The sequence below is a fragment of the Serinus canaria genome, chromosome 5 (assembly GCF_022539315.1).
Source record: "Serinus canaria isolate serCan28SL12 chromosome 5, serCan2020, whole genome shotgun sequence".
Lineage (NCBI taxonomy): Eukaryota > Metazoa > Chordata > Aves > Passeriformes > Fringillidae > Serinus > Serinus canaria.
In genome coordinates this window covers 11,119,151-11,144,760 of record NC_066319.1, presented here as the reverse complement: position 1 = coordinate 11,144,760, position 25,610 = coordinate 11,119,151, and the positions used below count along the sequence as shown (strand labels likewise).

The 25,610-nt window shown below is 49.5% G+C and overlaps 1 protein-coding gene across 2 annotated transcripts; it reads right to left on the bottom strand.

Moving 5' to 3' along the window:
- Positions 1-2,523: 2,523 nt before the first annotated feature.
- Positions 2,524-16,555, bottom strand: NRIP3 (nuclear receptor interacting protein 3). Of its 2 annotated transcripts, none has more exons than XM_009102494.4 (7): positions 16,290-16,555; positions 10,090-10,266; positions 8,828-8,910; positions 6,263-6,402; positions 5,853-5,905; positions 5,663-5,760; positions 2,524-4,348 (listed from the first exon to the last, which is right to left on the bottom strand). In XM_009102494.4, the coding sequence occupies exons 1-7, from the start codon at positions 16,461-16,463 to the stop codon at positions 4,336-4,338; spliced, it is 738 nt and encodes a 245-aa protein (XP_009100742.2). In that variant the 5' UTR covers positions 16,464-16,555; the 3' UTR covers positions 2,524-4,335. The 2 variants fall into 2 exon arrangements, with proteins under 2 accessions (XP_009100742.2, XP_050831335.1); XM_050975378.1 differs by having other exon boundaries at positions 5,853-5,902.
- Positions 16,556-25,610: the final 9,055 nt, after the last annotated feature.

Here is a 25,610-nt window from a genome sequence, read left to right as displayed (position 1 = left end):
GTCCATCGATCCTACAGCAGCCAAAAAGAGGAGAGAAAGTCCCTGCAGCTTTCCCCCCAGCTAGTTCTCCTGCGCCGTGCCTTCCTGTTATTCCTAAACTCCCGATATTTTTAGGTTGTCGACTGTCTTCTCACCCACTTTGGGAGAGATGAAATCTCATCCTGGGGAAGTGGTTGCAGCAGCGCTCTAGTAACAAAATCATTAAATCAATTGCCTTTGCAGCAAAGCCATCTCTGGTGAAATGTCACTGATACCTGCAGTGTCATCTCCAGAGCCTGTAGCCTCTCATCAGCCATGTGGTTGTTAGCAGAGGATGAGGAGGAGGAGACCTGCACTCGGCTGAGCTACTGCCAGCAGTGCAGGGCCCATGGAAAAGAGAAAAAAGAGGAATCTCAGCTTAGGAAAAGCAGCAGACTTTCAGTTAATGGAAACCTGATACTTCACCTCCATCTATTTCTATTAAGCAGCAGGTGATAAAGCAATAGGGGCCTCAGCTGATGTTTGTCCCACAAAATAAACCCAGCAATATACAGCCCCAAGACATATGTTTATATAGAAATAAGTCATCAAGCTATTTGCTTCTGAGACATAAGAATTAGATTTGTTTCCACACCATGTTGAGCATCACTTCATCATCAGTAATAGAAAAGCCTGTAAAAAGGACCTCCCTGGAGAGCTATTAGATAACAGATTACCCTGGAGATAACTGTGAAGAGACACCCCAGCAGCTCTCATCTAATCAGCTGCTCTGCTGGTGATGAGCAAATGTTGGTGGATCCCAGCAGGACCAAAGTGCATGTGAGTGATGGCTCTAGGGCTGCTCCTGGCAATGGCCTCTGACTTTCCACTGCAGAGTGGCCAGCCCAGAAGGAGTTAGGTAGCAAATGTGGTGGAAGGAGGTGGGGTTGTGGGGTGACCCCCTCTCTGCAGCCCCAGGGTGCTCTTCCTCTGCTGCTGCCTGCCCACATGCCCTGGGGTGCATCACTTGCAATGAGGTACAGACGTGAGTTGGGAGCCTGACAGCCACTCTCCATCACATCTCCAGGTCTGAAATTTTCAGCAAGTGTTGATGCCTTGCTCACATGGGCCATCTTAATTGCAAGGGCCTAAGCATCAAGATCCTGCATGTTCCAGCAGCTTTTGAAGCTCTGCAATGGGCTCACCGGGGTTTAATGTCTTCTTCTTTGGGTGCTTTGTCTTGCCTTTAAGCATGACCAAAACAAAGACAAGATGTGGTCTTGGAGGGAGCAAAGGCATACTGTGCCACCACGTTCTGCTGACCACATGAGCACAGGGGACAGTGCTTTGGCCAAGGAGCAGCTGGCTCACTTTCCCTGAGGCTGCTTGGGAAGGGGATTGTGCTTGCCCTCCCCTGTGAGATGTTTGCATGGTGACATTAACCAGCTGAATAAAACATTCAACAAAACCCTCTCCCACCCCAGAGCCTTCTCATAATATCCTCTCACAGCTGTTTCTTTATCTTCTGAGTCCTCCTTATCCCACATGGCTGCAGGCATTGCCCTCTTCTCTGCCCCCACCTCCTGCCAAGGTCTCTTGATTACAAGGCCTTCCTGCAAACCCATGCCAGGGAGAGGTTGCCACAGGGGCACAGGCACACATCTGTGCTGGTGAGGAGCAGGAGCAGCACCCAGGGCTTGTGGAGCTGGTCTGCAACCCTCAGCTGCTGTGCCATTTAGCCCTGGGACCATGCAAGTGCTTGACACAGAGATCTGATATTACCTCCCCTGTTCTATAATCTCTCTGGACTGAGGTGAATGCCTTTTCCCATAGCAGCTGTCCTGCCTTATCCTGTTTACAGGAGCCACCTCTGGAGGGCCCCCAGCTCCAGGGCTAGCCCCACTGTGCAGAAGGGATGGAATTTTGCCCAATGATTTTCTATTTGCATGTGCTGTGACTCTGCTCTCTAGCTCCACGAATAAATCTAGAATCCTACAGCAGCTCTAGGAAGCATGAGACATTTTTTTTGCCTGTACATTGATTCTTCTCATTTTTTTTCTCAATTTTATTGCTGGAGCCTGGTTTCTTTCCATGCTCAGAGAAAATGCCAGCCCAGCATGGAGGAGAACCCATTTCCCTGGGCATGGAATATTGCTGCTCCACCAAAGGTTGTTGCTGTGGGACTTGGAATGGGTGAAAGGATAATTTCTCATAATAAGACAGAGTTCAACTACTGCTGAAGCATCCTGAAACCATCCAGGCAGAGACAAGTGTCCCTAAATCCAGACTCAAAGCTTTGGGGAAGACCCTGACCTCTGCCTGTGGTCACATAGCTGTGTCACTCACGCCTCACCTCTCGTGTTCTGGCCCCTTCCTTTTTCCAGCTTTCCAGAGTTTACAAAGGACTCTCCTATCCATTCTATAAGCTAACTGAACACAGCATAAATACAAAAACAGCTGTCCAAAGGGTAAACCTGGAAACAGCAGGATCTCAGATCTCATTCCTCCCTCAGGAGGGAGAGCCATGGCCACAGAAGGTTGGGATTTCAAGTGCTCACAAATAAACAGCGATAATGGTGTAACTTTATTTAGATTTATCTTGACATTTAGCACAGTAATATGCACAGAAAGAAAAAAGTACCAAAATACCAAACTCATAGCATATAAAATAATCAAATATATTTCATATTTAGTTAAATATTTCTACAACACATCAGTGGGACTACCCTGGGCAGCCCAACCCTGTAAATATATATATATTTATAGCTGTGTTATATAAAATACTGTATGTAGAGAAAGCACTGAAACTTATCACCAAAATAGAAAATAGCTCAAAATACAGATAGTTCAGGTTTGCTGGATATACCCAATATCGAAAAGAGGTTCAAACCCACTGCAGGAGATAAAGCTGCAGCTGAGATGCTCTGGCAGGCATGGGATGGCAGGGTGGGCACACACTGGATCAGCTGGCAGGAGCCTGGCTGCCAAAGGCCATGAGATGACAAAAGTTCCTGATTCTCAGCCAGAACCATCAAGAGGATTCCGAAGCAGGAATGCTGGCGGTGCTTGCAGCTGATGCGGGGCCAAAGCGCTTTTGGAAAGTCAGAGCTACCAGAGCAGCACAACTGCATCCCTTGAGGATCCAGCTGCAGCAGGACTGGCTGTCAGCAGATGCACAACATCACAAGCAGATTATTCTGAATTTTAGAGATGCCTCTTCAGCAGATGACAGCAATTCATTCCCAAAAGGTTTTGAAAACATAGAAAGCTGCGTTTGTGCAAGGCCAGGCTCCCCCAGGCAATACCGTGTGGCATGGGAAGCAGCAGGACAGTGACACCAAATGAAGTGCTTGGCCTGGCAAAAACTCCCACCTCCCCTGAGGGTCATCAAGGATTGCACTTAAGAACCCAAGGAGTTTGTAGACAGGTATAAAAAACATGGCATTTCTGGCAGCAGCACCGAAGTGCAGCTGGAGTCAATAACCTGCACCGGCCGTGGCCAGGGCGCTGCAGGGGCTTCAGGCTGGGTGCTGGCTGGGCAGGGAGTGACACAGGTCCTGGTGGCAGGGGCAGCCAAGGGCACTGCTGCTTTCCAGACAGCACACTTCTGTGCTCCTTTGTTGCTTTTTGGCCCAGTGTAATGATTGATTTACTTGACTACCCCCGCAGGAAGCCAGCCAAGACTTGCCCAGAGGATCTCAAGCCCCAGCACTGGTGCCAGCCCCACACTGGCAGATCACCCTGGGAGCCCTTCCAGACCCTGTTCCTGTGCTTCTGCCATGCCACTGCAGAGAAGCCTATAACCCATTAATAATTCTTCAATTGCTCTTTGTCATCAAGCCAGCAGTTGCATCCCTAATTACATGGCAACAACACTATGCTAACAGGATGAGCTATAATTCCTGGGTGGTATTAACATTGTTATTTTACTCTGAGTAACTTCCTGGTAATGGCCATTTGAATGTGGCAATATCAATTAAGTGAATATAAATGCTTAGCCCCTGGAAAAATCATTAATAAAAATCTCATTCTGATAGCCTCTAATCACAGCTAAGTACAATTACTCATACGAGGCCACTATAAAAAGTATTTTTCTCATCAGAAGAAATTCATAAGGTTTTCCCAACTGTTTGTAATAAAGAGGACACCATATAGAAAAGTCCAGAAAATAAGCACACGTTTGTTTCTCAAAACCCATAGATGAACATGACAATATCTCTAAATTACTGGCTACAAACAGGATTTCATTTAGCTCTACTCAAGCTGTAGCCTAGTATAAATGTTTTCAAAGCAGCACGTTGCTGTTTCATCTGGAACAGCTGCACAGGATTTCTTTGATATCAAGCTCCTGCGTGGGGATGGTGTTTCAATTTCTCTTTATGCCTCTAAACTGAAACAAGAAGGAAAAGACATTTAGTAAAACAGGTGCATTTTTTGGGGGGAAAAAAAAAGGCAGCATAATTTTGCCTTGAAAGCAGTTCTAAGAAATAATTTATCAGTGCAGTGGTGACAGAGCCACGCTGTGTCTGTCCATCTGTGTTCCAAAGGAGACACGGAGCGCGGGCTGTGGCTCCCCCTCGGTGTGTGCCTGGCTCACACGCTGTCCCCAGGGCTCACACGCTGTCCCCAGGGCCAGCAGCTGTCCCGGCCACACGGCAGGTGGGTGACCTGGGCACGAAGCAGGGACGCCCGCGCTGTGCTCCTGACATGGACCAGCCCCTACATCCCGGCTGCCTCCCCATGGACACAACCAGCGGAGGGAGGGACGCTCCGTGCCCGCTCCCTCCGAGGCGCCTGGAGCCCGGCAGCTCCCAGCACGGCAGGTTTGAGCTGCACGGGGCTGCGAACATCCCAAACCCCCGGGCTGGTCGCAACAGGCAGCTAAAGAAGATGCTGACCTACATCGCCCAGCAGACACACTTTCTTAAGCGGTAAGCAAAGGTTTTTTAGGTTGCTTATGGCTGAGCAGCAAGCGCTGCCTGCCAAGGCACCCAAGTGCAAACGCCCTGTCAGGCACTCGGTGCCCGCCGGTGCTGTGAGTCAAAGCAGCAATCAGTGAAACATCTCTTATTCACAGCACCCTGCAAGAGAGAGCCCCATGCAGTGCCTGGGAGGAGGGGGGTAGCCCTGCCTGCTTGCCTGCAGGGCCAGCCACCACGGCTCCACACATTTAGAAGGTGCAGCACATATTTATCTTTCTTTAGTGAGATAAGGCTGGAAAAATCTGGGACACCAGGAGGAACTGGCAGGGGGGCTGCTGGGGTAATGGGGGAGAAGTGGCAACACCATTATCTGCAGGCAGGATCTCTCTCTCAAACCTTCATGTGGGTTTGTTGGCCTCGCTTCATAAATATTTTCCAGACAAAGATTTGTTTGTGAATGCTGTCAAAGCAGCCTCAAGGAGTCTTTTTGGTGACCTCCAAAAAGTACATTTCCTGAGGCATTCCCCTGCGCATGTCTTGTCAGACACCCGCTTTGATGCACAATGTTTACTGGGAGAAAAAAGCAGCAAAAGCTGACAAATGTGCCAAAAAACGGGACTCCGTTTCAAAATCTGATGAGCTGGTGCAAACAATTTCTGCTGGGGCCATTGACCTCTCAGTCACCTCCAGCAAAGGGTCTGGCAGCTCTGTGTGGCCCTGCCAGGGGGCACTGCCAGCAGGCTGAGAGATGCACATGCAGCTCACCTCCCCAGGCTACTTACTGCTCTCCTGCCTCAGCACTGTCAACGCCCACAAACGGGATTTCCTCCCTGTCCATCTGCCCCAGAACGAGGTGGTGCTTCTCCATGTTTATGACACACTGGAGAGAATAAATGTCTTTAGGTAAGAGGGAAAACTGCAAGTTAGAATGGTCCCAGCTCCCCCATCAACATCCTGCTGGAAAACTCCTACCTTCAGAGACTTCAGTGTCTGCAGCCCAAAGGAAAAGGGTTGGTCGTTGTCTTCTGAAAAAAAAACCAGGACATTTCAGATTTATACATTCAAAATGCCCTCCTGGGTTTTTTGTCAGTGACTCCATCCTTCCTTCGTGGTTGCCCTGCTAAACAAAACCCTGTTTATAAAGGGACTGACTCAAAGGAGAGCAGGAGGGCAGGAGGGCAGGCAGATGTGCCTGCAGTGGTTGCTCCATCAGCATTGCAAAGCCAAGCTTGTGAACACATCCTCCCCCTTCCCTCTGGTGACCCAAACAAGAACTTACTCTGTTTGGATTTTAACATCTTCCTAAAGCTCTGTTTTTCCTGCTGGGGTGAGAGGAAGCAGACCCCAGCCCAGGGAGGAGGAGCAGAGGGTTGTGCACTCACCCACGACCAGGGCCGCGCATTCCACAGGCACCGCTCCCACCGTGAGCGACAGACGCTCGATCTGCCCGATGGCTTTCACCTTGTTTGGCAAGGAAACCATCTCCTCTTCCACAGGGAGTGCTTTCAGGTGCTCCTTTAACCTGTGGGCATTGAAAATCCTCCTAACATCAAATGGCCATGGCTTGTCTGTTCCAGCAAGGAGCAAATGGTGTTTGGAGGATGCTTACACCTGAAGTGCTCTTAGCTTGCTCATTCACCATGCTCTTGTTGGAAAGCTGCTTCCCTGGCAAGTTCTGTGTGGGTGCTCTACAGGCAGCCAGCAGACCTCAGCATGACCCACTATGCTGCCCAAGCACAGCTCTGTGCTGCATTTTGGGTTTTACCAGAGGAATCTTTTCCCTACATTTTGCTGAGACTCAGGGAATACAGAATTGCTTCTAATGCAGTGTGGGTGTAAGGGAGGGTTAGTTCACTCCAGCTTCCATGAGTGGAGCTGACACTGTGTCCCCATGGAATCATAGAAATGCTGAGGCTGGAACAGACCTCTAAGGTCATCGAGTCCAGCTGTGTCCCCAGATGCCACACCCACACATATTTTGAACCCTTCTAGGCATGGTGATGCCACCACTTCACTGAGCAGCTTTTGTTCCAAGGCCTGACCACCCTTGCAGGGAAGAAATTTTTCCTGATACCCAAATTAAGCCTCACACAGCACAACATGAAGCCATTTCCTCTCTCCTGTCACTCATTACCTCACTTGAGCCTCCTTTTGGGGAGTTGTAGAAAGTAATAAGGTACCCCCTGAGTCCCCTTTTCTCCATGCCAAACATGCCTCACATCCAGGGTGGCCCAGTCCGTGTTTTTTAGTTTGTTAAGTGCTTTGTTCTGAGGAAATGGGGACAGATCAATCACATTCAGCCCAAAGAAAAAAGGATGTCAGAGATACCTCAGGTACAGTTTCTATCTACACCCTTTGAAGCAGTCTGACAATACTAATTAAATATTTAGTTTCTGTTTCTCTTTTAAACTGAACTAGGATCTAATGGAAAGGCTGTTTGAGGTGCAGATCTCTCCCTCAGATAAAAGCCAGATCGAATTTCAGCTATTTGAGGTGCCTTTCTGCTGAGCCGCATTGCAGCACTGCTTCTGTCTGTCTGTCTGTCCATCTGTCCTGGGGGCCAGCCTCCTCAGAGGCTCCAGGGCTGAGGTGGGCATTGCCCACACCATTTAACACAGGTGCAAGGACTGTGAGGGGTAGCAGGGAAAAGGAGCTGGATCCCCTCTGCTGCTTTCTTGGAGTCTGGCCTTAAAACTCAGCAGGACCACATCAATCAGAAGTTGGTGAGTTCCTTGGCTGCCTCCTGCTCCTCCTACAGCTCCACAGGGGGTTTCTCATACTGGCAAGCTGTGAGCCTGCTCTGCTGCTTTCCTCAGGGTGAGGGGGAGAGAGTGACTGGCATCATGACAAGACACAAAAAGTCTTTGAAAAAGAAAGGGGGAATTGAGCCTGAGCATCAGACACACAAGTGCTGCTTTGAGGCACCCTGAGACCTGCAGCAGAAACAGGCTCTGACCTCTCCTCAGTGCTCTTTGAAGGGCAGGGCTGCTGCAGCAGAGCAGTGCTGCAAGAACTGCACTGGGCACATGGAACAAACACAGGGAGCAGAAGAACTGCCCCAGAGCATGGAATGCCTCCAAATGCCATCGTGTGGCCATCCTGAGCTTGCCTGAGCAGCTCCACAGGTTGTGATGAGGTTGTATTAAGCACAGCCACCTTCCAGTCACTCAGCACTGCTGTGCAAATAAGTAATTAATGTTAGGAGAGAACAGGCACCGTTCAATCAGGGCCATGCAGAAGTGCTCAGTGAGCAGGTGTAATTTTCTTTTTATTCATAATTATTGCAAGTTAGCTGCAAAAAGCAATGACTCCATGGGAATAAAGTGCCAAAACCTCCTTGATATCCTGTGAGCTGGTGCCTGGTCCTGTTCTTCAAAGATGACCGAGTTTTGCTGCAACTGGCTGTCAGACACCTCTAATAATCCATAAATACCTTTCCTTTTCCTTTAACCGGGAGAAATTTGTAACTGAGAGCAGCATCAGACACCCAGTTCTGAGAACATGCATGCACACATCTTCTTTACATTGGAAAATGTAAATACATTGCTGGGCCAGCAGTCTGGGGGCATGTCCAGCAGCCTGGTCCCTGCTCTGCCCTGCCATGGGAGCCTGCAGAGCTGAGCTGGGCTGCCCTGGGGGCACAGAAGGCTGGGGAAGGAAGGTTCAGCTGGTTTGTGAGGCACTGAGTGACAAGCAGGCAGTGAAAAAATATGAATACATCCAACCCTCTGAAGGGGTTCCCTCAGAGGCGAATAGGGTGGCACCCTCTTCTGTTCCACCTCCCTGCCATTTAAACTAGGACAGGATTTGGTTGTAATAGGAGGGTGAGGGGCTTGCCCAGCCCTTCTAGAATGACCATCACTGAGATGGGCAGAGCCCCAGCCCCAGGACACTGCCTGTGCTGCCAGGTGCCCTGCTCCTGCAGAGCAGAAACCCAGGATATTTACCCTAGCCTGTCCAGGCAGGCAGATGACATGAGGTTGTGCTGTGAGCCGGTGTCCACCATGGCCTTCAGCTCCTTCCCCGCACACTGCAAGAGCAAGAAGAGATGGGGAATGATGTTGGGATGCAGGATGAGCACCAGAGTGTCCAGGAGCTCTGGTGCCCAGGAACTCTCCTCATGCCAGCTCATCCCTCCTCCCCTGCATGCTCAGATGCACGTGGGGTCCTGAGCCCTTCCTGGCTCATTTGTATCAGTTTCTCTGTGTCTGGATTGAAGGCACTTGAGACAGTAGTTCATGTTTGGACTCAGGTGTTTATTATTTCTTATCAGTAAAACAGTCTCACTACTGTGAGTTCGGCAGCTTTTCATTAGCAAAGCACAAAATGGCCAACAATCTCTTGTTCCAAGGTCTTTTAAGACTAAACTATCTAATTAAGAACTGACACCTGGATTATTTTCCCTTTTAACCCAATAACTGACCCCAAAGAGCTGCAATGCAGACTTTTCTGCCCAATTACAAAATGCCACCCAAATCCATGGAGAAGAACCAAGAAGAGGAAACCCAGGATGACACCCTGTGCCATCCATCTTGCTTCTATCCACAACATACTAAAAATCCCTAAACCTAAATTTCTCACCAAGTGATGCACCTACACTACTCTCTATAATCTATTTCACACTTTTGTGGATTCTAGTCTATCTTGAAATCTAGGAAACTTTCTCCATGAATGAGAGTCAAAGTCAGTGCTCCCCTGCAGGTCAGAGCAGACAAAGAAACATTCCTTGTGCCCTGGGTTTCCACAATTTGCCCCTGCAGAGAGAAGATGGGGCAGCCCAGGAAGGAGGGAATGCTGTGGAGGGTGGGAAATACAAATGAGCATGGGGCTAAGGAAGAGAAATGTGAAATTGCCCCTGTGCAAAGAAAATAGGGATGGCACTTGAGGAAAACAAGCAGGCTGTGAGCACAAGGATTTGCCATGGATAATTATACCCCAGCATTTCAGCATGCTGCCCCAGCTTAGCTATCCCCTCTGCCCTGATGTGCAAGGGAAAACACCCATCACACCATTTTTCTCTGTGATTCCCAGGTGGGCATCTCTGCCACAGCAGCCTGGAGCTGCAGAGGGAGTGTATCCCCAGAGCTGTGACAGTCCTGTGGGAGCACAAACCTGACTGGGAAACACAGAGAGCAAGAGCACAGCCTGAGACCATGGGAAATAAAGTCTGCGGCAAAAATACCCCAAAAGTCTGTGGAGGGACGATTACCTGGCAGCTCACCACTATGAGCTCTTCATCCTCAGTTTTCCCCAGGCTGTCCAGTTTGGTTTGGTTCAGCTTGTTGGTCTGTGATGAGAGATCCTTGGGAGCCCAGCTGCCGCGGCTGCCTCGGAACTTGGATAAGTTTGTCTCCATCAGGCGCTTCTGCAGGATGTTATGTGGTTGCTGTAAGGGAGAGCACACACAGAAGAGCAGGCTGAAGTCAGAGGAAAGCCACACAGTGGCCTGTGCCACCAGACTGCCTGTGGTGCCCATGGGCCAGCACTGCTGTCATGGGAAGTAGCTCCTAAAGTCTCACTCTCCCTAATTCCCAGACTACAGCTATTCTTCCCAGCTAGTTCTGGCTTACCTGTCTTTGACTGAAAAGAACTTTGTTTTGCAAAGAGAATAATACTTTCAAACTATCAACCTTTGAGACCTTGGAGGGATGCCTTATCTTTTACCAAACTCAAAATCAAGATTTGATTGCATGTAGGAATCCAAACAAGTCCAGCCTTTTCAAGCTGGTGTTTCAACCACAACTGCCTTCATCTCTTGATGAAGGGAATTCCATAATGATGTGAAAAATTAGGATGTAACAGACCACCTTTCCAATGATATTCACACCACCTTAGTACGAAGAATGTCTAAAATTGCCCTCTGTGCCTCTTCCCCCTGTACTTTTATTTAGCTGCTAAAATGGGACCAATCCTGAGTGCCATACCACAAGAGGAAAGGGAGAGGAAGGAAAGACGTAAGCTCATCTGAGAGAGGTAGGTATTCTCCCAGAATTCCCAGCACTGCTCTCTCTGTTCTTTCCATTTGCTCTGGGAGAAGCATTGTTGCCTCTCAAGATCTCCTCCAACCTCTTTCCCAAAAGCCTTTTTATGTTTAATGTTCATCTCAGATGGATGCACACACTCTGCTGGAGGTGAAATGACTCTGCCTGATGATCTGCTCATTTCTCTGCCCGACTTATCTGCCCTCCCCATTAACGCCTTTCCTTCTGATTTTAATTTCTCCATGGTGAGACATTTTACTGGCTTATCCCTGAATTTTTGCATTGATGTTAAACCTGCCTGTGCGTCTGCAGAGACATCTGAACCAGCAAACCTCCTCATCCCAAGGGAATATCAGAGTCGGGATAACTTTGCAAACCTCAGGCCGTGGCTCCCTGAGTTGCCAGCATACACCTTGTGCACAGCATGTTCAGTAACACCACTTCCAGAAGTCTGATGCAACCTGGCATCATCCTAAAGTAGCTGCAGCCACGCTGGTGCTTCAGATCGCACTGTGAGCGCAGCGCGGGCAGCGGGGCTGGATCAGGCTGATGGGCTGGGGCAGCTGCAGCAGCACCAGTGGGGGCACTGGGACATGTCAGCTCCTTGTGTCCCCCCTTTCCACCCTCCTGCTTGAAATAAAATCCCATGGCCATTTGGGGTTGCAGGTGCTGTGTCTGACCAACCTGCTGCAGAGCACATCCTGAGTCTAAGCAGTAACTCCTGCTGGGGGGGAATCACATCTGACATGATGCCTTCCCAGGGAGACCAAACAGCAGAAACCAGCATTCCTTAACTGCACTAAAGGCAGGCACTGGCTGCACTGGTACTGGGCCCTGTGGGGGGGGACAAGCAGATCACTTTGGAAGCGAGGTATGAGACAGAATCCGTAGGTGCAGTCAGCACTGTGATCACTGTGATCACCTCCAGTGCTCCTCACCAGAGAAAAATGCAGGCCAGGGTTTTCTGACAGTGGATGGAATGTCCTTTTCACCCTTTAGGTTTGACTGCAGCTCAGGAACACAGTTGGAACACTAATTCTTCACATCATTTAAAAACAGCAAAAGAAAAGATTTAGAAATAAGCGGATGAGGTTCACCCAGCTGGCCAGAAGACAGCCTGTCACACAGTGGGCACCTCCTTTTGCCCAGCCCTACTCAGGCAGGACCAAGAGAAATTTCTGAATGCCATCATCCAGGACAGTCTGGGTGCTCTTCTGATCTGCCTGGCCTCCACTTCCAACACACTCCTCACTGCTGTTTTAATTGTCATCTACCATTGAATTCAACCAATTTTTTTAACTACAAGTTCTCCTATGGATTGTTAATCAGTAACATATATGGGTTTTCTCAAGCCCTGGTTCTTATGAATCTTACATGGGATCCATCACCAAAAGGAAAAAAATCCATCTCTCAGGAGTCACAAGTTACCAGCACAAATGGGATTGTCTTTTGTTGACACTTGCCCTTCTGAAAACCACAGCAAATCCTGCCTCTGAGGAGACAAATATTCTTTATGTTGTGCTCCAATACAGCAATAATCTGGCAGCAGGGGGCTGGAAAGGTTCCCTGCAGCACCATCCTGTCTCAGGCTATTAATTAGTTTGCTTTAACTTGGATTTCCCTTGACTCTTGTGTGCACCAGAGTGAGGGATGTTTGTCACAGAGATGACTCCAGTGATGGATACGTACTTGGTAAATGGATGATGTGCCAGGGGACATTTGCAAATGCACATTCTGCTGGAAAACTGCAAGCAGACCGTGGCTGGGAGGGAGGGAGAGGAGGAATACCTCCTCCTGACAGTGGGGAAGGCAGCTGTGTTCTCCCCACAGTGTGGGCCTGGCAGTGTTTGAAGGAACCCAAATCACCTGACACAATATTTCTTTGCATTGCAAAAAACTGTTGAAGGTTTTATAAAAAAAGTAGAGAATGTTACATTTCATTGTGTCAGCAAAAAAATAAGTTTTCCTAGTATCATTCAGCACTACTTAAATACAAATCAGGATTTTTTTCATAAGATGGGTCCATTTCCAACCCCAGTATTTGCAAAAAGCTATGATCCCCTAAAAATGTCACAGTGGAAACCAAAAGGAGAAAGTGGAGACACCGTCTATTGCTAACCTTATTTACCACTATCTGTCAAAAGCACAGATAATTCTGCCCAGCTTTGTTCCTCTGTGATGTGTAAGCAAGTGCATTGCTGCAGCCTGCAGCATGCATTTCTCTGGCAGGTTTCCCTCTATTTGGCTTCTAGATCTGGGGATAACAAGACCTATCAACAATTTCACTGAGGTGGAGATGAAAGTCAGGGAAGACACCAGCTCCCCTCCTCCACAAACCCATCTCAGGAGGTTTGCCCTTTCTTCTGTACCTAGACAGTAGAGGGGGAGGGACAGAAGAGTTTTAATCATTGACAGAGCTAATCCCAAGAAATTATCAATTTCTCTCTCTTCTTCCCACCCTTCTTCCAAACTCACATGTCCCTGACAGCATCCTGAGCAGTCAGCCCCTCTCTCAGGGTGATGAGGGGGGACAGAGCTGCCCCTGCCCCACTGTGTGCCCAGGCAGCAGAGAGCTCCCTGGGCAAGGCAGAGCACACAGCATCACAGCTTTTTGCATTTCAGGCAGGGCATGCCGAGCTCTGGGGTGTGCACAGCAGGGGACTGGGGACACCAGAATGTGCTGCAGTTCATCCAGTGCTGCCCCAGCTGTGGGGAGCTGGGGCTGGGGCCACGGGGCACCCAGGGTTGTGCTGAGGGTGCCCAAGGGAGGTCTGATGGAAATGGGAAATGCTTTTGTTGCTGTTGCTGCTTTTGTTACTATTCATAACTCTGCTTCCCAGGTTGTCAAATGCCCCTTCCCAGGGCTGTTCCAGAGAAAGCAGCTCCAAACTGGTCTGGGGGCTCTGGGGGCAAGGGACAAGTGTCAGAGCACCAGGAGGAGCTGCAAGAGCCAGCACACCCTGTCCAGGCTGGGAAGGGGGCCATGGTTACCCTGTCAGGAAACATCCCATCCCAGCTAAAGACCATCTCAGGCCAGTTTTTGGGCTTCAGGAAAGAGACTAATAGAGGGAAGAGTCATCAAAAAAAAGCCATTTCTGTTCTCTACATCCAGCATAACATTTGCCAAATTCAGTGTATGCTTTGCTATAGCTTGATGTCATACTGGACAGAGGGCAGTACATAAAGGGAACGAGGAGCTGGAGTTCTCTCTGAGCCAGAGTAATTCACTGGGAATGATGAGAGCATTGAAATGGATGATCACAAGAAGCTTTTATCAAACCTGCCTGTGCACAGCATCACCAGGAGAGCTGAGTGATGGCACACAGGTGGGGATGCCAGCACACCCACCCCGCTGACCTGCTGCAGCTTGGCTGTGCACAGCACCCCCCCACCAGAGCCACAAGGAAGAGGATTTCTCCCCAGAGCTGCAGTGCTTGCTGCCAGCTGCCACAGTGACAGACAGGATCTATTCTCACCACCTGTCACCATCTCTGAGGAGCTGTTCCCTCGTCTCTGCTCCTGCCAAGGCTGCTGGAAGATCCCCAGGGGAAACCCTGCATTAATAACGCTGGGCACGCCAGGAGCCCCGAGTGCCCGCGTCACCACGGCTGCCACACAGCTCCAGCACAGAAACCTGCTGCTCTGGAGGACATGCACATCCAAGGAGGCCATGCAAACACCTTGGCCAAGAGCTCTGGTGCCCTGGGCCTCCTGATCATGCAGCTCAGTCCCTCTGGGCATGGGCCTCTCAATTTGGGGCCATGCCAAAGCGAAGTCCCGTATTCTGGATGGTGTCCAGTCTCAGAGATGCAGAATCTCCCACTCCTCCTGGGGACAGCCCTTGTGACATCCAGGCAGCCACAGTAGTGGGGACACACAGTGTGTCCTCTCACAGTGCCCTTTCCCACCCTGGCTGAGTGAGGGGTGAGTGTGGCAGCATCATTTCACTGTAACACACCCCTGGGACACGTCTCTGAAATCCACAGGATCCTCTGTGCTGCTGTGGGAACAGTCCAGTGCCAGTGCTCTCACTCTGGGCACTCCCTGCACACCCCATGGGGCAGCAGCCTGTGGCCAAGGGAGCCTGGCCACATGTCCCCACTGTGCCATCGGGACCAAGGGCATTTTGCAGTGAGGTGGCCCAGACCAGCTGGGGTCTCACCCCAGCCCCAGCAGCCAGATGGGCATCTCACCTCTGCCACATTGCTCCTTCTTTTTGTTCTTGGAGGCCTCTGAGATCAGTGGCCCTCCCCAGGGCTTTGGCACATCCCTGGAGAGAGCCCCCCGGGCAGACCCTCCTTGCAGGGGCTGTGGGTGCAGCAGGGATGGTGCAGGAAGGACACCTGGAGGGACATTTCTGTGTCCAAGGTGGTGTCAAGGAGCCCCTGCTCTGCCCTTTCCCTGGGCAGGAGCTTCACTTCCTACAATTGCAAAACCCTTTGGATATAAAAAAAAATCACCTCCATGTGCTCTGCAGAGAACAGCCAACTCACTCCACTTATCTCAGGCAGGCAGAGCCAAGCCTAACTCAGCTGAGCAAGAAGGCTCTGACAAAACAAAACACTAAAAATAAAAATATTTACTTTGGTTTTCAATAAAACCCATATCAAGCATACGAAGAAAAGCAAATACTGTGCAAGGTGCAATATATTTTCAACACGTGGGCAAAAACCTAAAGGAGCTTTCCCTGGTAGATATGTTTTCTAAATTTTTCTCCTTATGTCAGAACTTTGGATGTTACATTGGAGTATCCTTTCTAATAGAGAAAGCTGAAACATTTGCACAGTATTTAGAAATGCTCTCCAGCCCCCAGACACGGTGAATAACACGAAGTACAGGACCACATAGATCACTGCATATGGAAATATTTTAAACCTAAAACTATGTCTCTTTGGTTTAAGAAACCCCATATATGCACTGGCCTTTATTGAAGCGTGATCATGAGAGTTTTATATTTTGAAATACCAGTGACTATACTTCACTGAATCTCTATGAATATGTGTTGTGCATACATATAGATCACAGGCCAACATGTGTGTGTATGTATGCATTGTATGAAGCCATTTTGACTTACTCTGACCAGAGAGGAATTTTGTCCTTCAAACAGAATGCCATTTTCATGCAAAAGTTAAAAAAATAATTTAAAAAAATTAAATGCTATTACTTCTGAATGCCATGTATCTAAAAGTACATACTAGAAGAAAACAGCTGTGGTTATAACTACCATATTTCTACTCCCTTCCATTTACATGCTATAACTACCATCATATTTCTACTCCCTTCCTTTTACATACCCAAGTCCCATTTTTTACAATCAGTTCCCTCACGCAACCAACTTCTCCTAACAGAAAAACAGCGTGAAGAAAGACAGGGACGCTGCCCTACCAGCTCCTTAAGTCCCCTTCCAATAAACACAATAGAGCCTCACAGTATCCTTCGACGTGCCCAGCTTCTTCAGCCCGTCCAGAGGGAGGAGATCTGCAGAATCCTTGTGGATAAACTGAACCGCCTGCTTCATCCTCCTCTGCTGGCGGAGAGACGCCGCTTCTCTTATCTCCACTTCTTTCCTGCTCGGCTCTGTCAGGATGCCCGAATAAAACATCTCTGCTGCCTCTGTGAGCGGCTGGCTGGGCGAGCTGCGCGTCCCGGGAGCGGCGCAGGGGATGCGCGGCCGGCCGCGCTTTATACGGCGGGCTCGGTGACGCGGGCGGCGGGCGGCAGGTACCGCGGCCCCAGGGCTGCGCACAGCGCGGCGCCCGGCGGGGGGAGCTGGGCTGCTCCAGGGATAACACACGGGGAACACATCCCCGCTCTCCCTCCCCACTGGCCGCGGGCACGGCGCGGCTCCCAGAGCCTGCACGGACGGCGGAGAGCAGCGGAGCACCGAGCTGTGAGAGCTGCACAGCGGTGAGAGCTGGTGACAGCGCAGGGGACACTGCCCGACACCCTGCGCTCCCCCCCGGGCTGGGGGATGCAGCCCCGCTGGCCATAGGGAGGGTTGGTACCTTGTGCCCGGGGTGCCCATGTCTCATCACAGGATAGCCCGCAGCAGTCTGCGTCATCGCTGTCCTCTCAAGTGCCCAGGAAAACTGTCTCAAAAGCTGTCCCGGCCAAATTGGGGCACCTTAAATGTGGTTTTACACAGGGCTTCTGTCCCCATCGAATGTCCAGGTACAGCCCAATGGGACTAATCACCAACACCCACACCCCACTGATTGTTAATCAGAGCAAAACTTGACAAAGCAGCTGTGGTTTTACAGCTTTTGTGCTGCTTGCCTAACGACCCAGCTGTTGCTGGAGCCAGTCTTGCTGTAGTTACTTACCTCTGATCCCAGACAAAGCTGGGAGGGAGTTGTGGTAGAGGATGCTGGCATTACCTTGGTTCAGTAGAGGTGTCCTTTATTCTTCATAGGCAGCTCTAGGCTTCCAAGAAGTGAAGTCCTTTTTTCTGGGGCTGGGCTGTCCTTTAACTCGTTTTATTTAAGCATGAACAAGGTCTCCAGTAAAATTCCTATACCTCTTTCTATTACACTGTACCATATGAACTAATACACATTAACAAACTTAATAGAGTTTCATACTATAGACACTGATTAATGTAACAGTTACAGAAGGTAATTTTCTTATCAGGATCCATAGCATACTGGGGTTTCATTCACTGTAACAGCAGGTGAGGGCAGCAGGTACTTCCCTGAACTTTCTGCTTTCCAAGCAATTTGTTGCACGGACTAGGTGCAGAAAAAATGCAGCTCTGTCTCAGAGAGACAGTACAGATCTGTAAACACTCCACATGGGTTTGGTTCTTGTTAAACTGAGAGAGACCTTTGATGTGCTAGGCAAAGCACAAGAAAAGCACAGCTTAGTCCAGGATTTATGGCAAGCCAGACTTCTAGGACACTTACAGGGCTGGGGCACTGATTCTCCTTTGCTGTCCCCCACCAACAGAGCCTGGGCTCACACTTTCTGCTCACCAAAACACCACTGGCACCCTGCAGCTCCTGCTCCTGGCCTGGGGAGTGGGGCTGGCACAGAGCAGGGCTGATGCCAGAACAGCAACCCCCTGTGAGTAAACTTACACATCTGAGTTCTGCAGCCAGGACAGACCATGTATGTTCAGCCCCTTCTCATGTGACCAGGGAGAGAGGAGGGGAAAAAAAATCAGCTGATGAGTCAGAATGCCATAAAACCCAAGCACATTATTTCACAGCCTCACAGAAAGGCCACAACACACAAGCCAGCCCAGCTCCATGAATGTGTCAGCAGGCAGAAGGTTAGCAGGGCTGACAGTCTGAAGGGGGATGTAATTTGTATTCCCTATGCTGACTCAGCTCATTACACGACAGAACCTTTGCTCCACTCTGGCCCACAGGGCCAGGAGGATAAAAGCACCTTATTTTTCACCTTGGGAGCTCTTTGGCACTTTTCCAGCTGATTAAATAAAGATATACGACTGCACCACGCTCTCCTGAAGGCAAGGAGGAAGCAAAAGGGCTGACACTGAAACCAGGAGGCAATTTTTAGTATAAAATCTTCATGGAGTAGCAGCACTCTGCCCAATGTATTAACAAATGCCCAGTCAGCTCTGGCTTATTTCACAAAGAGTAAAGCTGCAAGCCCAGGTGGAGCATGAAAAGCCCCCTCACAGTGCAGCTCCGAGGCTGCAGCCCCTGCTTCCATTCAGCACACAAGCATCTCGTCTGAGCCCTGCAATTTCACTCCTGCTGTATGTTACAAATGCACTTTGTGCCAGCAGCTCTGAGGAAAATCTGCTAAATACTCAAGAGTAACAAACGAGATAAAAGCCTAATTCCTCTCTTGGTTTTTAATCCTGAGAAAGAGGAAAGGGGAAGGAGTAGTAAATCATCTGCTCAAATGGTGCAGGATCCACCCTGAAGGAGGGGCTCGTTTTGGACAGTTCAAATCCTGGGGTTAAGTGGTTAAATAATTTGTTTGCACAGATTAGCTGGTGGTATTTCTCCTCCTTCCTATACAATGTATCTAAATAGGGGCACATTTCAGAAAAATTCCCTTCCTCTCACCCTAGACAAGCCTGTGTGTGACAACTGTCCCTACCCAAGAAAAGCTCCAAGGGACAAACTCACTTTTCTTGCTCTTTCCTGCCTCCAGAGCAGCACGGAATGTTCCTCCTCACCTCCATATAAAATCAATTCCCGTCAAAAAGAGGTTTCTCAGGGCTGTGCTGGAGGAAACCCCTCCAGCCTGGGTCTGGCCCTGCCCTCCAGGGCAGGCTGGCTGTGCAGGGAGCCGAGGTGCCAGGACAAGCACAGGGACAGACTGCAGGACACCAGGACAGCGGAACCTGCTGGCTCTGCCAGCCGCCAGCAGAGCTGCAGGAGTGCAATGGGCTCTGTCCTGTGCCCCGGGCATCTTCCCCAGAGCTTTTCTGCTGGCCCAGCCAAGTCCTCGGTGGCCCAAGGCACTGTAAGGAGCAGACAGAGGGACACGGTGCTTTCTTTCCCTGGCCTCTCCAGCGAGCCCTTTGGGCACAGGGAAGGCAGCGCGGCTGCCCTTGGAGGGAGGGGGGAGGATGCCCAACTTTGATAAGCTCTCAGCCACTCTGCAGTGCAGGCAGTGCCACAGCTGCCCTGCCTTTCAGATGCAATTTGCTTTACCTCGCATGGTTCTATCCCCATTTTCAGCCGGCTCAGTCTCCAGTCCCGCCTGCAGCTGATCAGCGTGAGGGAAGAGGAGCTGCACCCTCGGCTCACACCCCCATCCCATCGCCCCTCCCGGTGAGGGGAAAAGCAGCAGAGCAGCAGCAGGAAACCCAGGAACTGGGTCGATCCTTTTTTATTTTCCCCTCCTTTTCTTTGATTTCTCATCTTTCCCTAAAAAGAAGTGATTTGTTAGTAGTTGCCATATCCTGAAGAAACGCAGAGATGCCCCAGAAAACTCTGAAGAAAGGACAGAGTGGTATAATTGAGTAGAAACAGAAGCAGGCAGTGGGTCTGAAAGGAATAATTTACTCAGCACAAAGAGAAAATTTTAGAGAATCCATTTCCAGAGAAAAGACCGTGAAGAGCTTAAGAAAATAAAATCACAATAATTGATATATTGAAATAAGCTTTCTGTCCATCAGTGCATTAGTAAGGGTCAGTTCTAGCATAATCAGGAAAATAACTGGAATAATGTAGAGACTACAAACCAGTCTTTTCTAAAAACATTGGATACAAAAATCCAGGAAGATTTACTTAATTATAAGATATACTTAATTATCATTTGTAGCTAGACAAAGACTATGGATAGAGCTGGAGAAATCCTCTAACATACAAAGGTAGAGGCAGGTTGAGGTTCCTGAGCAAGGTAACCCATTTTGTCCAGTAGCTCCACACTCACCCTCTGTGTTTCCAGTGCTGACCAAGGGAAAGGACCTCCTGGGCCCCATCACAGGCATTCCATGGACTCAACTATTCCCAGGGCATCTCTCTGTGTTTATCCTGGGTGCAACTCCAGGCTCCTTCCCCTGTGTGTGTTCTGGGCAGGGCCCAAGCTGGTGGCATCAAGCACAAAGCACAGGCACGGATGACACAGGGAGAGGAATCAGACATTGCACAGCTTCCCCCAGGAGAATGAAGTGAATTTTTCTGTCTGGTTCTCTTCATACACAGAGGCAGCAGGTGAATGAGAGTTTCAGCAACACAAAAGCTGCACATGTCGAAACAAGAGATTAAAGTGGCAAGCCTTGCAAGAGCTCCCTTACCTTTGTTTTCCCTTCTTTAAAGAGGCTGAAACGTGAGAAGGGCTGGTTCCCTTCAAAACAGGAGGAAATGGTGTGCACAGAGGGCAGGTGATTCTTTCCCCAGTATGTACCCACACCAGCCTCTGTTTATTATGTGCAACAGCAAAATTATTTCAGTGTAAAATTTTCAAAATTATTAATTTGAAGAAACATTAGTACATGCTAGTTCTCACCCTCCCAGATGTATGTTAGAGTTGAACTGCAAATATTTATTTTGAAGTAGTCTACACATATATTCAAAGTGCCAACCATAACTACATCACTCAGACTTCCCAGACCTCAGGGGATTTCACTTCTCCTGCCCTGCAAAAGGCAGCTTGTGTGCTGAAGGCTTCCTCTGCTGCTGGGGCATTCCAAGCCATAAATTTTACATTCAGGTCATTAAATATATAGGAGGGATCTTGTTAAGGCTAAAGCAGGGCGAGTCATTTCACACTACACAAACACCGTTTTCTCGCTCCTCTCTAACTTTCCAGAAGCCTGACATCTGGAGACCGAGGAGAGCAAGGCAGGACACGCAGGAAAGCCTCTGCTGCTCGGGATTTCTGAGCTCTGAAAGCCAAGAGGAAGAGGGCGCTGCTCTTCTTCCCATCAGCTTCTATGCCAGTCCAGCAAGAGCTGCTAAGAAACAACCTGAGGGTGTTGCTCTGGAAAAGCAGGAGCTGCCGGGCTGAGATCCTGGCTCTGAGCGGTAGGACAGGGCAGGGAGACACAGCAGACACAGGCTCACCGCTGGATTCTGCTGTGAAAAAGATCACAGGTGGGATCTAGCAATGGGGCTGGGATTTCCTGGCTCATCCTGGAGCCAAGAATGCTGTTGTGGGATCGCTGCAGTCAGTGTCCCTCCCCAGACCCGGCTCAGAGCACCTGGACAAAGCAGAGCTTGAACGAGCTGTAAAAGCCAGAGGTGGTACCCAACCATCTGAACAGCAAGCACCCCACAGGCAGAATCCTGCTGAGCCTGCTCCTGTTTTCTCCTTGAAACAGTTCCCAGCTGTCCCTAATGAAGGGACTGGGGGCTCCCCCCATCAGGGGAGCTGCAGGATGCTGTCACTGTCATTAGCCACTGGACTAATGCCACCTTACGAGAGACATGCAGAAACAGCTGCTGCAGGAGCAAGAACAGCACTTGTTTTCTGCAACAGAGATGTGCCATTGTTTTCACCCATCTTTTCCTTGGCCCATTAGTAATTTCTGCCCTTTTTTCTGCCTAAGGGACAAAGGCTGTGCACAGCACTCAGGACAAAGCCCAGCCATGCTAGCAGCCAGTGATTTCTGGATACAAAGGAGTCCAGTCTTGGTCTGAATGCTCCAATACAGCAATCCATTCCTATTCACCAGCTCACTTCAGCACCTGCTTAAATGCTTTTGTGAATACGAAAATTTCTCCTTCCTTACAAAATTTCTCCTTCCCAGCATGGTGAAAAGTCACTCCTTATTGCATAAAATATCACACCAAATCATGTGCAGTAGGTACACATTTCCCTTGGATACTTGGAACATCCATGTTGGCTTTTACATCTCTGTGGCTAATCAATCATAAGGCAGCTGGCCAAATTTTTCCTTGAGTCAACACCTTGAGCACTAGTGGAGATACAGTGAGGATGCATGGTTCCCTCAATTCATCTGTGCCTAGCTGCATTCATGGAAGTAGTTCCCTAACCCAGTCCTAACTTGGCAGCAAGAAGTTTTAAATAATTACCTCTTGATTGTTACAAGCATGGAACACTGGTTGTCATTTTCTCCCTTTTACTTTCTCCTCAAACCAATAAATTATTCTCAGAAACATCTGGTGCCATGAGCAGATGCCCACAGTGAACCAGGACAAGAACACACCACAATCATTTTCTACTGGGATCCTGTTAGCCCAGGTGCTCATATCCAAGGTTTTCTCTTCCATAACCCCGTGGCTTCATCAGTGTGAAATCCTGGCTCTAGGATAAAAGATGGGGGCTGTGGAGTGTGTGAGGCCACAGACTCAGTGCTCTGCCCTCTCCCCACACAAACAGGACTGAAGAAGCTGCTGAAACCAGAGTTGGGAGTGAGAGCAAACCAAGGCAGTCTAAGCAGAAGCAAGATCAGGACAGTCCAGCAGCTGACAAAGCAGAAAGGGCCTTCTACATCTCCTGTCTCTGGGTGACAAGTTCAGGGCTGGCACAGGTATCTGAAAGCTCCCTGCCACGGGGGGAACTCTTAGTGCTGAAAGGAGCTGTGCAAACTCTTTAAAAGCCTTCTGCTTTCCTCTGGCCAAGCATAAATCTGCTGCAGAGGTATTTCTCGTTCCAGATGCTTTGGAGTGGTATGATTCCTAAACAGCAGTGCTTGGGGAGAGGGAGGGGCAACTCCTCAAGCAAACTCTGTGGAATTTACCTCATGGAGAAGACAAATCTCAGAACATAATTTAAAACCTTGCAAAAATAAGATCACTCTGCCTCTGGAACAGGATGAATTCAGGTCAGCTCTGAAACAGAGCCATTTTTTGAAGGGTTCCTCTATGGCTTACCCAGTTTACCAGGTGATTGTGACAAAAATAACAAAGTCCAGTGATGCAGCAAGCGAGCTGAACAAAACTGGAATTTCCCAGCTCTTTTGCAAAAGCCCCAAGAACAGGTGCTTATTTAAACTCATGCCAATGTGGGATTCACCAAGGAACAACATTCTTACTATGCTCTTTAAAAGACTGACTGTGAACCTTTCCTGCCACTACCAGTTAAAGGAGTATTCATAGAAGGGTTTCATTTGACAAATATTTCCACCTTCTTATGGAGCTTGGATCTAGGACAGCTTTGCACCTTTTCTGCAGGGGAGAAGAGAAGGGGGTAGTTTGTTTTGTATATGGAGTCTAAAATTGATCTGGTTTCACAACAGACTAATATTCAATGAACTCAGGGTTTGAATGCTAGAAGTAAAAGATACATAAATTTTGGAATTTAAAACATTCTAATCCTAAGTTCATTGAAAGCATCGAAATCCCTTTATTTTGGCACTTTTAAGATCAATCCAAATCTGAACCCAAGATATTTACAGCACCCATTTAAGATAAAAATGTTATTTTCACCAGCATTAGAGGGAGGGTCACCACAGTGTTAGTCAAACACAGGATCTCTCACCACTGTGGAGCCCTTGTGTTTATTTTATGAAGTCAAGGCTCCAGGGCTCTCCAGTCCAAGTGAGCTCCCGTTGTACCCTCCTGCCACAGCCCATGCAGAGCTGCAGCAGCTCCTGCTGGCCAAGAGTCAGTCAGAAATGTTACTGGATACTCAGGGCTAATATTTGCTCACCTACAAAATCATCAACAGGGCTTCAATGTGGCTCTTATAACACAGAGGTTGTGTTTGCCATGTTGTGATTTGGTTAAATGCCTCCACCTTCCAGCCTGGGCAGCTGAGGAACACTGGAGCTCACACTGTGCCCCAAAGGGAAGGCAGCTGCCCCAGGGGAGCAGGAGCATGAGCACTGTGGGCAGGAAGAGGAGTCACACAGCACTTGGAGGTGTTTCTGCCCTGCCTTGGACATCATTTACTGCAGGATCATCCGTCCAACCACCGTCCAGGAGCCAAACTGTGATCAAGCTGAGCAGCCAAGCAATGGAGGAATCAGTAGCTGACTACTACACTCACAATTTCATTTGCAGAGACAAATGTTCAAAGTCCATTATTGACACCTGTAAGGACTGAGTCACCAGAGAGATGGGGCCAGGCAGAGTGCCAGAATCACTCACTGTTCTCAAAGCAAATAACAGCAACTGATGTTACACATCCATGGCCCATTTCCTCCAGCTTCCTTTGAGGTTTATTCTGCCTGGAAATCAACAGCTTCCAACCCACACATTTCCTCACCAGGAATTTGGAAGAGACAGGGGAGCAGCCTTTACCAATGGTCAGAACTCAGTTCAGGAGGTCTCCTCTCACCCCAGCCTGAAGTGGCAGCAATACCTGGCCCAGCAGCACCATAATTGCATTTTGTAATAACAGATTAACTCAAAATACAAGGTCATTTAAAAATCACTCCATCCCCTCCAAAACAACTGCTCTGAGGCAGCTATGGGGCCCCAGAGCTGCCGAGGTACCAAAGCCCCAGTTTCAGCCGACCCTCGGCTTTAGGGCTACTGCTGCAGAAACCCCCCAAACCCCTCCCCCGCTGTTTGCCAGCAGGGATTGCAGCAGGATCTGCCTTTGCTGGGGCCACAGGCTGCCCTGATGCTGCCCTCTCGTGGGAAGCCCTGCTCTGGTGCCCGGGCACAGCCCCGCTGCCAGGGCACAGCACCGCAGGGAGCTGCACAGGCAGCACAGCCTCCCTGCTCAGCTCCCCAAACCCCCAAACACCAGCACAGCCTCCCTGCTCAGCTCCCCAAACACCAGCACAGCCTCCCTGCTCAGCTCCCCAAACCCTCCAAACACCAGCACAGCCTCCCTGCTCAGCTCCCCCAACACCAGCACAGCCTCCCTGCTCAGCTCCTCAAACCCCCCAAAACATCCTAATCTGAGCCCCTTCCCGGTGTGACAGGCAAGAAGAGAGGTGTCTGAGGGAGGGATGAGCCTCCAGCATCTCACATGAAGTTATGCCAGAGCATGTGTCCAGAGCATTCCTAAGCCAGACTGTCTTCTTCATCGGCTTTGGTTTCTCCAGCCCAGCAGGAGGAATTATCCTGCTGGGGGAGATGGGGCTCTTTTATCCCCTCCAGGAGCAGATGGCCACGCTGGACTTGTGTCCTGCACAGGGCTGGGCCAGGCATTTGTGATGTGTTTATTGCAGCACTGCTGCATCCCTCTCACAGCACTGCAGGGCACTGCCTGCGGGGCTTTCTGCACAGCCCAGGGGAAGGCAGCAATGCCTGCAGTGTTGAGCACTCCGCTCCTAGAGCTAAGCTTCCTTCTCCCACTGAATGAAGTTGCTGTTCTCAGCGTGGATGAGCCTTTTCAGGGTTTTATTTTTGTAGGTTTGCTGAGAGAATTAGCACCTACAGGAGCCAGGGCACAATAGCCGTGC